The 12659-nt window shown below is 42.1% G+C and overlaps 1 protein-coding gene across 1 annotated transcript in view; it reads right to left on the bottom strand.

Moving 5' to 3' along the window:
- mmut (methylmalonyl CoA mutase) overlaps positions 1–12031 on the bottom strand; it is a 31468-nt gene extending 19437 nt beyond the window's left edge. The window contains exons 1-7 of the mRNA XM_049590124.1: positions 11915–12031; positions 8631–9062; positions 8163–8530; positions 7831–7988; positions 4573–4744; positions 4233–4481; positions 2078–2189 (exon numbers count right to left, since the gene is read on the bottom strand). Coding sequence (XP_049446081.1) covers positions 2078–2189; positions 4233–4481; positions 4573–4744; positions 7831–7988; positions 8163–8530; positions 8631–9027 — 1456 coding nt within the window. The 5' untranslated portion in view covers positions 9028–9062; positions 11915–12031. The remainder of the gene's footprint in view (positions 1–2077; positions 2190–4232; positions 4482–4572; positions 4745–7830; positions 7989–8162; positions 8531–8630; positions 9063–11914) is intronic.
- Positions 12032–12659: the final 628 nt, after the last annotated feature.

Raw genomic sequence — 12659 nt, 5'->3', positions numbered from 1 at the left:
ACCAAGAGTCACCTCTGCCTCTGAGGATAAGTTCATCCGAGTCACCAGCCTCAGAAATCGCAAGTTAACAGCAGCTCAGATCAGAGACCAGATGAATGCCACACAGAGTTCTAGCAGCAGACCCATCTCTAGAACAACTGTTAAGAGGAGACTGCGCCAATCAGGCCTTCATGGTCAAATAGCTGCTAGGAAACCACTGCTAAGGAGAGGCAACAAGCAGAAGAGATTTGTTTGGGCCAAGAAACACAAGGAATGGACATTAGACCAGTGGAAATCTGTGCTTTGGTCTGATGAGTCCAAATTTGAGATCTTTGGTTCCAACCGCCGTGTCTTTGTGAGACGCAGAAAAGGTGAACGGATGGATTCCACATGCCTGGTTCCCACTGTGAAGCATGGAGGAGGAGGTGTGATGGTGTGGGGGTGTTTTGCTGGTGACACTGTTGGGGATTTATTCAAAATTGAAGGCACACTGAACCAGCATGGCTACCACAGCATCCTGCAGCGACATGCCATCCCATCCGGTTTGCGTTTAGTTGGACGATCATTTATTTTTCAACAGGACAATGACCCCAAACACACCTCCAGGCTGTGTAAGGGCTATTTGACCAAGAAGGAGAGTGATGGAGGCTGCGTGCAGATGACCTGGCCTCCACAGTCACCGGACCTGAACCCAATGGAGATGGTTTGGGGTGAGCTGACCGCAGAGGAAGGCAAGGCCAAGCCAACAAGTGCTAAACACCTCTGGGAACTCCTTCAAGACTGTTGGAAAACCATTTCAGGTGACTACCTCTTGAAGCTCATGGAGAGAATGCCAAGAGTGTGCAAAGCAGTAATCAGAGCAAAGGGTGGCTATTTTGAAGAAACTAGAATATAAAACATGTTTTCAGTTATTTCACCTTTTTTGTTAAGTACATAACTCCACATGTGTTCATTCATAGTTTTGATGCCTTCAGTGAGAATCTACAATGTAAATAGTCATGAAAATAAAGAAAACGCATTGAATGAGAAGGTGTGTCCAAACTTTTGGCCTGTACTGTATATATATGTATATATATATATATATATATATATATATATATATATATATATACACACACACACACACACACACACATATACATATATATATATATATATATATATATATATACATATATACATATATATACAGTACAGGCCAATATATATATATATATATATATTACTTTGCAGATGATAGGACTAGCATTTTAATAGTCAGAGCTACAAACCAAAAAACATGCTAAATTCAAACTTAATGCAGGGCACTGCTGCTGAATGCAAGGCAAAGTGAATCCTTCAAATCAGGGTCCCTACAGCTTAAAGGAGCAGTGTGTAAGATTTAGGGGGATTTAGTGGCATCAACCAGTGAGGATTGCAGGTTGCAAACAGCTGAACCTTCTCCCAGTTAAGGTTCCTCAAGCCTTCTTTGTCCAGGAGGTTTGTACTTGGAGCTGAGTTATCCGCAGAGATCTCTTCCTCTCCAAAAAAAAACGCACAAGGAGAAAACCGGTAGACGTGACCCTGACCTCAGGGTGCCTATGGGTATCACATACTTAAATTTAATGCTTTTTAAGTCCTTCAAAGATCACTTTTAACCAAATTTAAGACAATTTAAGATTTTTTTTGGACGTTCACACAGAAGAGCTTGATTCATTTTGACAAAAAGAAATTAAAAGATGGATAAACGAAATTAGATAAAATGTCGAGGCAACTGAGAAACAAATTCAAATTAATATTCAAAACTATTTAATGTCTTTTAAGGCCCTATATTTATAAAATTGAACTGACATTTTAAGATTTAATCAGGACCTTCACACACCCTGGATTTAAATATTTCATTCCAAATATGGTAAGAAAAATGACCATTTTAGACAGGATGAAAAAGCTCGGTACATTACTTATTGTCAAAACTGAAACATCTATTTGACATTCTCAAAGCGGCTCTAGTGAGTTAAGAGGCAGAGAGAATTAAGTATTTTAGACAGACGAAGAAGCTAGAAAGATCAAAGGATGAGAGGCTTTAAGGCAATAAGATTATGATTTATTCAAACAGTACCTGAGTCAATGCGGGCCTGTCTGCGAGCTGCACACTCCTCAATGCGAAGTTTAGGGATCCCCTCTGCCACAGCTCTGGCCATGCCTCCCATCTCTTCAATGTCTTGGATGAACTGAAAGAAGGAAAACGCAGCTTGTAAAAGAGTGACTCAGTGATGATGGATTATTTCTGCAGATGTATGCTGACATTTACCCCACAACATAATATGGTTTTGCAAAGCACTTATCCATAGACAGTTTACTACATACAGTAGGTCTCAGTCGGCATGCCCCCAATTTGGAGAAGCAGGATGGAGTTGGACATGGAAGCTAAGTTATGTACTGCTGCAGAGGGGTCAGCAGCAAAACCGATTTTTGCCACCTAAAAAAAACAGTATCAGTTTTAGCGTACGCTATATTCAGAACATTTTCACTGCTTTACCTTACCGTCAGAAAACAAGTTCAGTAGGGAACTGAAGCCGTTTTTTCACTTTTCAAAGCCAGACTCCATTTAGAAAACTGTGATTTATCATCGCTCAACAGAGGAGCTGCTGGTCTACCGCTGCCTCCATCAGATAGTTAGTTTGAGTTATTGTGTGACTCTGGCATTTTAAAGGATTAACTCGGATTCACCAAAGTCACACAACAACACAAACTAACTAACTGATCAAGGCAGAAGTAGACCAGCAGCTCCTGTGTTCAGTGAGTCAAATGACCTTTTTTTTAGCAATGGAGTCTGGTGGCTTTGACGAGAGCATATATAGGGAACTGAAGCCAGTAACGCCTCATTTCCAATCACTAATCTGACTGGTGTCTGTAGATCCATAAATACACGGATGATGCCTCTAGTGTCCAACACAAGGAAGTGCACTTCTTTACGGATGGGTAGAAACCTGACAGACACTACCTGTAGCTGTGGGGGAGAGGCTTTTTTGTCTGTTTACGCCATCCAGTAGTTTGGATATGTGCTTGGAACACTACCTGGACAAAAACAGGACCTGCCAGGTACGTGGCATGTTAAATTCTTAATTAAAAAGACATATGAATGGCTGAATGAGTCATAATGACAATCTGACCATATAACCATATTTTAGCAGAATAACATTACTCAGATAAACAAGTTCTTTTCTTCATACAAACTCACTTGACAATGAGCACAAGCAACTGAATTGAAGAAAATACCCTGTTAGCCTGTTAGCTTAGCTAGCACACTGTCATACAGTCTCTCCGAAATCCACTGCAAAAGTTCAAATTTTTGAATGTACTCGAGGCAAATTCCAGACCGAAATATTACAGAGAGGAGGAGTTTTGCAGGGACATCGCATGTCACTGAGATTCCCATAGGAATTGATAGACTTCCTGTTGCCTCGTCTCTGTACACATACATAAGTGGAAAACGAGGGGCATTCTCGGAACCCATCGGCTGTATTCGGAGTCTGACTTCCGGCAGACGGCGATACAGCCTCTGGGGCAGACCCCCGCTTTTTTGGCATTCCGGTTTGATTTGGGCGGAGGAGGCGAATTTCCGTTTCCGACTTGCATTTATATATAAGTAAATATGCTGAACCATTGCGATGGATTCAGAGTTTGCAGTGACGGTAGTTATGTTCCGTCTCGTTAGTTCACCGCACGGACTGTTTAACCTGGCAACAACTGCAGCCCGCTCAAACGTGATCAGTCAATATCACGCAGACTACAAACAGTCTACAACCGGAGACCAGGGCTCTTCCGCTCATCTTCCAGAGGCAAGATCTCCGGGGTTTGCCTACAGACTCTACATTCACTGAATGTAGAGTCTGTATATAGAAACTAAACGAGGGGTAACAGCTTCCCTGTCGGAACGGGTGGTCTGACGGAAAGGCCAAGCAGTGAAAATTCTCTCAATATAGCATACATTTAAACTGTATTCGATTTTTTTTTTTTGGTGGCTACAATAAATTTTGCTACAGCCCCCGTCCACAGCAGTACATTGCTCAGCTTCTGTGGCGGTACTCCTGTCTGCTTCTCCAAACTGTGGGCGTGCCGATCACAATCTACAGTTGGTAATACACTGACGAAGGATAAGTGCCTCATACAACCCCACTTTAAAGGATCTGAAATATCCCTTTAATAAAAACACCACACTGATTACTTCCAAAGGAAGCCCGACCTGTTGCCCATTTGTCCTCATGACAAACCTTCAAAGCTTTGTTGTAGACATCATCCGTGAGAGCCTCCATCATGTGCGAGCCCCCCCAGGGATCAGCGACTTTGGGAATGCCCGACTCTTCCTGGATGATGATCTGGGTGTTCCTGGCAATGCGAGCACTCTTCACTGTGGGCAAGCCCAGAGCTTCATCAAACGAGTTGGTGTGGAGCGACTGAGTCCCCCCGAACACGGCTGCCATGGCCTCAATCACTGTGCGGATCACGTTGTTGTACGGATCCTAAGAGGAGGGATCACAGGGCGAAGCTGTAACGACTATTCTTTGATTGTGACGTGTTTGATTTCTGTATAGTTTAAAGACTTATATTTACTTGTTCAGTGAGAGACCAGCCTGAAGTCTGACAGTGTGTGCGGAGGAGCAGAGACTTGGCGTTCTTGGGCTGGAAGTTCTCTTTGATGAGCGTGGCCCACAACCTCCTGCCTGCCCTCAGCTTGGCGATTTCCATGTAGAAATTCATCCCAATACCCCAGAAGAAGGACAACCTGACAGCACACACAAAAAAGGCAGAAGAGAGAAATATAGACAGTTATTGGAATTAACTAAACCTGGAAAAGTGTAGATCCTTCCTGGCTCAAAGAAATCTCCTTGTACTTTGCATCACAAAAATGTGTTTAATCTTAAATGCAAACCATATCTCTTTGATAACTGCTGGTCTGGTTTCAGGAGTTAAATGGGAAATATTTCTCAGCCTGATGTGGGTTGACAACAACATATGTCTGACATTTGCACTCAAGCTAAGGTATTAACACCGATGCTTTCATTATGGCCTCATGTTTTATATCAACACCAGTACGCAAACAAGCAGATATAGTCACACATCCCACCCAGTGATGACTATTACTGCAAACAGATGGCAAGCAACAAACCTCATCATAGCTTAAACTGTAAGTTTGGTATTTCTTTAACCTGGATCCTGTTTCCCAATGTTTTTGTGTCTACATGACTAATGGGAGCAACAGTTTTTAAACTGGTTCAGTATTCAGAGAGAGGGCTGCAGCCAGCAACAGCAAAACAGGCTGGGATTTAACCACTCTCACAACATTATGGAAAGGATCCCTACAGAGATAGACTCTTTTGTAAAAGAGTGAAACCCTTTTGTTTAACCACAAACAGCCCCAAACTACTATCACTAAACCCACCAGACTCCATTTAAATAAACAGTCATTTTGTCATTGTAAACACACTTAATTCAAAGTCAAGAGCAACAAAATAAAACTCACAAAAACCATCTTGGTTCAACTTTCCACTGTTCCAACAATCACCAGCTCTGGTTTAGCTCAAATAAACCCTTAATTCACCCAGTTTGATGTAAATATATGCTGTCTCTGTACACACTTAAACGTACATATGTTTAAATGGAGTCTGGTGGGTTTGGCAATGGCACTTTCAGAGCTGTTATTGGTTAAACAAAAAGGAAACTCTCTAACAAAAAGGTCTATTGTTCCTATTAGTCACCTTCTTAGACACAAAACATGGGGAAGTAGTATTGAGGTTGAAAAATGCAAAACTTACCCTTTAAAGGATAACTTCGGTGTTTTTCAACTGGGCCCCTATTTCCCCATGTGTATGTGTGCATATGATTCATAGGTACAACTCGTTCTAAAATTGGTTCAGTATTGAGGGAGGCGGATGCAACCGGGAGCCGCGAAACGAGCTAAAACGGTAACGGGGGCAAATGCGTCCCGTATAAGTTTGCGCATTAAAAGTGCTTTTTTTCGCCACTGACCGGTTCAGATCACCAGTGCTATGAGTGGAGTCAGCTCTCAGTCAGTGTTGGAGCAGAGAGGGGGAGGGCTGACCCGCTGGGTACTGTAAGTGAGTATGTGTGTATGAAGTGTGTGTGTTACGCTAGAAGAGTCAGAGGACGGAGTCTTTTACCTGCTACCCCCTGGAGTATTACAAGAGTTTTTGGAGTGCTCAAATAAACAGGCCTTTTTCCCCGAATGCAAGAACAGGATGACGCGCAACACCCCGTACAGCTTTCATAGGCTGCCTTTGTCGGACGGCGAGATGCTGAAGTTGTGGCTAGTTGTGCTACAAATGGATGCTAACACTCCTGTCCAGACACCGCGCCTTGCAGACCATCGGGTCTGCAGTGCTCACTTCTCCCAAGATGACTACTGTCAGCCGAAGAAGAGAAGACATCCAATCCCGAAACACCTCTTCCTCAAGAAAACGGCTGTCCCACGAGTAGAGAGAGCTACAGACACAGTGGAGCAAAGCTCGTGACATCACATAGCCCACAGGTAAGGGAAATGCTTAGTATGCTATCTACAGAGATAGCACTGGCGATCTGAACCGGTCAGTGGCGAAAAAACACACACTTCATACACACATACTCACTTACAGTACCCAGCGGGGCAGCCCTCCCCCTCTCTGCTCCAACACTGACTGACAGCTGACTCCACTCATAGCACTCATAGCACTGGCGATCTGAACCGGTCAGTGGCGAAAAAAAAGCACTTTTAAAGCGCAAACTTAGATGGGACGCATTTGCCCCAGTTACCGTTTTAGCTCGTTTCGCGGCTGCCGGCTGCATCCGCCTCCCTCAATACTGAACCAATTTTAAAAGAGTTGTACCTATGAATCATACGCACACATACACATGGGGAAATAGGGCCCAGGTTGAAAAATGCAAAACTTACCCTTTAACGTCCAGGGCTGAAGTTTTCAAATACACTGCCATACAGACAAAAACAAAAAGGAACGTGGTTGAGATGCTACTTGGGTTGGTTTAAGGTTGAAAAATCGTTTGGGGTGTCACAACCTTTCCACCTGTCAGCATCCACATGTACTGCATTCCAGTTTTAAAAGCTGGGTGTACAAGGTCCACATTCAGTGGCGGACAGTGCCAACTAATATGGGCTGCAATAAGAAGGACCATGAAACTCAAGATCATATCTTACACCTGTCATAAAGCAGTAAGCAGCACAGTGCAACTGTAATCGCTAAATTTGGACCATCCAACACCCATGTTGCATAAGCAGCAAATGTACTTGTGCCGGGGCGTCAGTAGTGTAGTGGATAGTGCTGGCGCCCCATATACAAAGGTGATGCCTCACTGCAGCGGTCATGGGTTCGACTCCAGCTCACAACCATTTGCTTCGTGTCATCCCCCCACTCTCTCTCTCACTCCCCCATTTCACTCTGTCCTGTCAATTGAAGGCAAAAGCCAAAGGCGGGTTTACAACATGTGTACACTTGGCTTTTTAGACACCCAGGGACGCGTAGATGGATTGCGGGTGGGTAAAATAAGACATCTTTAATGAGGAAAATATTAATGACATTCTGTAAAATGTGAACACAGCAGAAAGCAGAGCTGCAGAGCTGCCGTCTGACTCCTCATTGAGAGAGATGCTGTGTACATTTACACACAAGGAGCAGCGTGACTCCAGTGATTGATTCAGAAGCTAAGAGTTTAAGGCCCTGACACACCAAAGCGACAGTCAGTTGTCGGTCAGTGTTGGGCCAATGGTGAGTGTCTGTAGCCCTAAGCCGGTGTGGTGTGCAAAATGTGCAAATGAGAACTGGCCTCCTCCACACTTACTAAGACATTAATATTTTGTACCTTGGGGCAAATTCATCGATTGTTAAGCCTGCTTTCAGACCAGTGCGGCAGTACTCCAGGCCGTTAGCGATGGTGTATGCTACTTCCAGGATGGCATCAGCTCCAGCTTCCTGAAGGTGGTAGCCACTGATGGATATGGAGTTAAACTTGGGCATGTGCTGGTAACATGGAGACACATTAGAGTCACAATATGATTGATGAGGATAACATTAACAACATGACATAAAGCAAGCACCTCAGCACCTAAGGGAACAGTTCACCCTCATATCAATAATATTGTATTTTTGCTCTTGAGGCAAATTGCCCCTTTAAGTGACACTTATGGTACCTACCTTGGAGGTGTAAGCGAAAATGTCAGCGATGGCGTGCATTGAAGGTTCCGGGGGGAAGATATAGGTGTTGCGCACCATAAACTCCTTCAGAATATCGTTCTGAATCGTGCCAGTTAGTTTGGCTATAGGCACGTCCTGCTCCTCTCCAGTCACTATAAACATCGCCAACACCGGGATGACGGCTCCGTTCATTGTCATTGATACAGACATCTTCTCCAGTGGGATTCCGTCAAACAACATCTTCATGTCCTCAACTGTGTCTATGGCAACTCCAGCCATGCCGACATCTCCGTGGACTCGGGGGTTGTCCGAGTCGTAACCACGGTGCGTCGGGAGGTCAAAAGCCACGGAAAGACCCTGCTGTCCAGCTGGGAAGAAAGAGAACAAGAGATAGGGGGTGTGAGCCTTTGAGAAAATGCAAAAAGGGAAGGGATGTCATTGCTGGGTATCTGCAGTGTTTCAATCTACCTTTAATGTTATCTTTATAGAACTTGTTGCTCTCCTCCACGGTGCTAAAGCCAGCATACTGTCTGATAGTCCACGGTCTGTAGGTGTACATGGTAGGATAGGGCCCCCTAGTGTAGGGAAACACTCCTGGCAACTCATCTGGCCTGCCAGCTGAGTCTGTTTGGGTGTACACAGGCTTGATGTTAAGTCCCTCAGGCGTGCGCCAGATCAGATCTTCTGGGTTCTTCCCCTTCAGCTGTTTCTTCGCCAGACTGGCCCACTCAGGATGCAGGTCCTCCTGACCCTGACGTCGTGTGGAGGTGTGGATCAGACAGCGGTGTGTGCATGCTGAGGAGACAGACGCTCTAACCAGGCGCCGGGCAGCCATCGCTGCACACGCCCTCTGTGCAGTCAGCATGCTTACTGTGACTCAATCAGACGCACATGGACCACCTGAGGGAGATAATGAGGAACAGATATGAAGTGGTGAAAATACCGTAGTTAGGAGTGAGGTAGTGAAGCCAGGAAACATGGGCTGAACACTTAAGCACATCATCATCCTCTATGGAGATGACTGTCACAAACCTGTTAATGTTAGAGAAGAAAACAGTGCTTTAAATATGATAATTTCAGAGTCATTAAAGGTACACTGTGCAGGATTGTCTCTTCCTTTTTGTAAACCAGCAAAAGCCAAGACCAGATCTACTGTCATTTGGCTTTTTGTCTCTGCACTGTGTGTCTTGGATGCCTGCTGCTTACGCTCTGGCACAGTATTTTTATAAAGGCCCGACCTCACCTGAGCACTGTGGGGATACACACCCATGAACAAGGGCTCAGGGTCTCTGCAGATAAATACACCACCACACACTTCTAGTGGGCCTTAAGGGATGATTGAGAGGGATTACTGCTGTATGAGTCTATCTGCTGCATAGTGTATCTTTATGAAGACAATTGTTTTTGCCGCATGGACATCATCCTGCCAGCAACATATCTTACAGTGAGAAATATTAGTGTTGGTTTCCTGTTTGCTGACACCCTCTACACTTTGTTTTAGTGGATGATTAACATGAGGCCAAACAGTAAAACAGCATACTCTGACACAAGAATGCCCTTCACAGTCCAGTTGTTGTTGTACTAACAGCACTTAAAAAAATAATTCCAATATGTTATTTCGACGACAAAGGAACATTTAATCAGTATTTGAGAACATGAGCAACTTTCTCTCTCAAAGCCAGAAACCAGTCTCAAACATGTGATGTCATCAGGTATTAAGTCTGGAGCAGCTCCAGTGGCATTGTTAGGTCTGGGCACCCAAGGCTGCAGTCCCAAATGTCCTATGTAGAGACCTGAATTTAAATAGGTTGTATATATTTAAATGAATAAATAATTTTATAAATTAATAAAAATAGGCCTGATAATATATTTTTTTGTTGTTCATGCAATAAATCCCTCAAACATAATATGACATCGTTGATTAGGAATGGATCTTTCACGTCATTTAAGCAGCACATTTCGTGTGAGATCATGTGCAAGAGAGCGACAGCACTGCCGGTAATCAGTTAAATATTGCAGCTGATAAAGGTGGAGCTCATTTTAAATGCTTTATATACTGCTGGATAGTTAAATCTATAATTATACATCATCATTTATTAGTTTGTTTGATTTTATATTATTAACCTTACATTTCAAAGTCACTAAAGCAGACAAATAAATGTAGTGCAGTAAAAAGTATATTTTTTCTTCAGAGATTTAGTGCAGTAAAAGTACAGAGTAGCATAAAATGGAAATACTCGAGTGCAAGTACCTCTAAAGTCTTTAAATTTTAATGAGTGTTAAAGTATTTTGTTTCTAATCAGTTACTAACAACTACTAATATCTGTAACATCACAAGTGTGAAACCTGGGAAATAAAATTAAAATCAGTTTTTAGGAGTAAATAAGATGCCAGAGTGCATTTTAAAAAATCTAAATAGAGCTTGCTCATTAAAAAAAAATGCCAGGGGAGGATCCCCCCTCAGACCCCCTTACAGAGGCCCGGGCTGAGCCCCTGATGTCCTCATATTTTAGAAACACCTCTGAATTGCTCCATAGACAATGAATGAATAGAAGCCTGATTCTGCAGACCCACTGAATATTTGTTTTTAATACCCAGATGAGCTTTGTTCTATTTTAGTGATCATAGTGACTCTTAACAAAACAAAATGTCTTAACAAGCCACTGAGGGGCCAACGGGTGAACCTTTTCCAGATGTGTGTTCTGGACTAAAAATAAAACATTGTAGCATAGAAGGGCAACAGCACTGCCATATGTAATCATTATTCCATTTAGTAAATTCAGTCTTCCACGATCAAAAACTGTCTGCTTCCCGTTCCACACACCCCGTTTCCACTACTTGGAGCTTACCTATATGCACTTTACACATGAATGCTTCTCCCTGTGTTCACTTTCATAACTGTCTGTGTATATTCATACCTAACTTGTGTTTAGATTGAATAAAGTAAACAAACTAAGACTATATTATGGCTCTTACAATGATCTCAACTCTAAAACAGGAAATGTACCCACATACACAGAACATTCATGTCATCTTTCCAGATTCAGTATCTGTGGAGCAGCTTCAGGCTGTATACCCCATGACATCACAAATTTGATTTTTAGCACTTTAGTTTTGGACTTGGAAGACAGTTCATCAAGTTTACTAACATTTATGGATGGGCTTAGACCATAGGAATGATGTATGGATCTAAAAATGGGCGTGGTTTCCCTTTAATCTCTCAGTACCCACATAAGGTGAAGCTATACTGTAAAGCAGACACGTTACGTCACTGCTTCGTAGTACTGCCAAGTCATATCTAAAGTAATTAAATTACAACAGGGCATGTCTGACCATACTTAGCCAGCAGCTAACATGTGATATCGACACTAGATGACACTGATGTAACACTTGACAGCAACAACGTTCACATTAGCTAGTTTAGCATGGTTTAGCATTGTCAACAAGCCACTAGCCAGATATCATCTTTTAGCAAAGTTTAAAAGGCAGCGAAAGGTTAGACACCAATAAACGACAGTAATAACTTGTTCACGTAATATTAAAGAGGCAAAACGTGCAAGGTAATGTTGACATCACGTTAGGTAAGCTGCAGCTGTGCTGCTGCGCACTGCCAGCTAACAACGACTGCTAGCATGAGCTATTAGCATTCGTTTGAAGTGCTAAAATAATGTCCGCTAACATTTGACATTTCGTTGTCACGTAAATATATTTTACAACGAACATTTCTGCGTATTTTCAGCTCATTTTCTGACCTTGTCGAGTGTTGTGCTCTTTCAAGTTGACGAAAGGCGTGTGTTCGTTTGTCCAATGAAGTTTCATAACATTAACATTCAGCCAATAGCGTGCTAACATCAACGGGTGAACTATGACCCGAGGACACCGGAAGTAAATGTTAAATTCAAGATTGTTGAATTTCGTAGAGATAAGTAACGCCAGTTATTGTGGCATGCTGTAATTATCATTTTAATTATGTGGTATTTAGTTTTACATGATGTCTTTTGTTAGGCTTCGTTCATTCCATTTACTCCATCGTATAGATTATACTAACCACTATTTAGTTTTTATTTTTATTATAAGAAAAAATAAATTTTGGTCTGATTTAAAAAAAATTATATGATTTATTTTCCTTTGCTTTTTATATTTCAATGGGGCAATAAATACCAAAATCTTTTTATTTTATCTCATTCTTTTTTTTTTTTTAACAGCCCTCCCTTAGTTTTTCACAATATAGGCCTCCATCAAACACTTGAAGTGACTTCATTGTATTTTGCAAAACAGAAAGATACATATACAACATATATCAATTTTTTTTTACCATGGTATCAGTTTTATTAACACTACTACTTTTATTTCCATGTATTTATGCTACATATTTACCATCACAGTATTTTGAAAACAATTAAAAAATGGTGAAAATCATACACATATATTCTTTAATGAAATATGCAATGCAATAAATTGTAAATTAATTATTTTAGCATCACTACATTTTGCATT

Source organism: Epinephelus fuscoguttatus, linkage group LG11 (genome assembly GCF_011397635.1).
Source record: "Epinephelus fuscoguttatus linkage group LG11, E.fuscoguttatus.final_Chr_v1".
NCBI lineage: Eukaryota > Metazoa > Chordata > Actinopteri > Perciformes > Serranidae > Epinephelus > Epinephelus fuscoguttatus.
The sequence above is the reverse complement of the archived record's forward strand: the minus strand, read 5'-3'. Positions and strand labels throughout refer to the sequence as shown.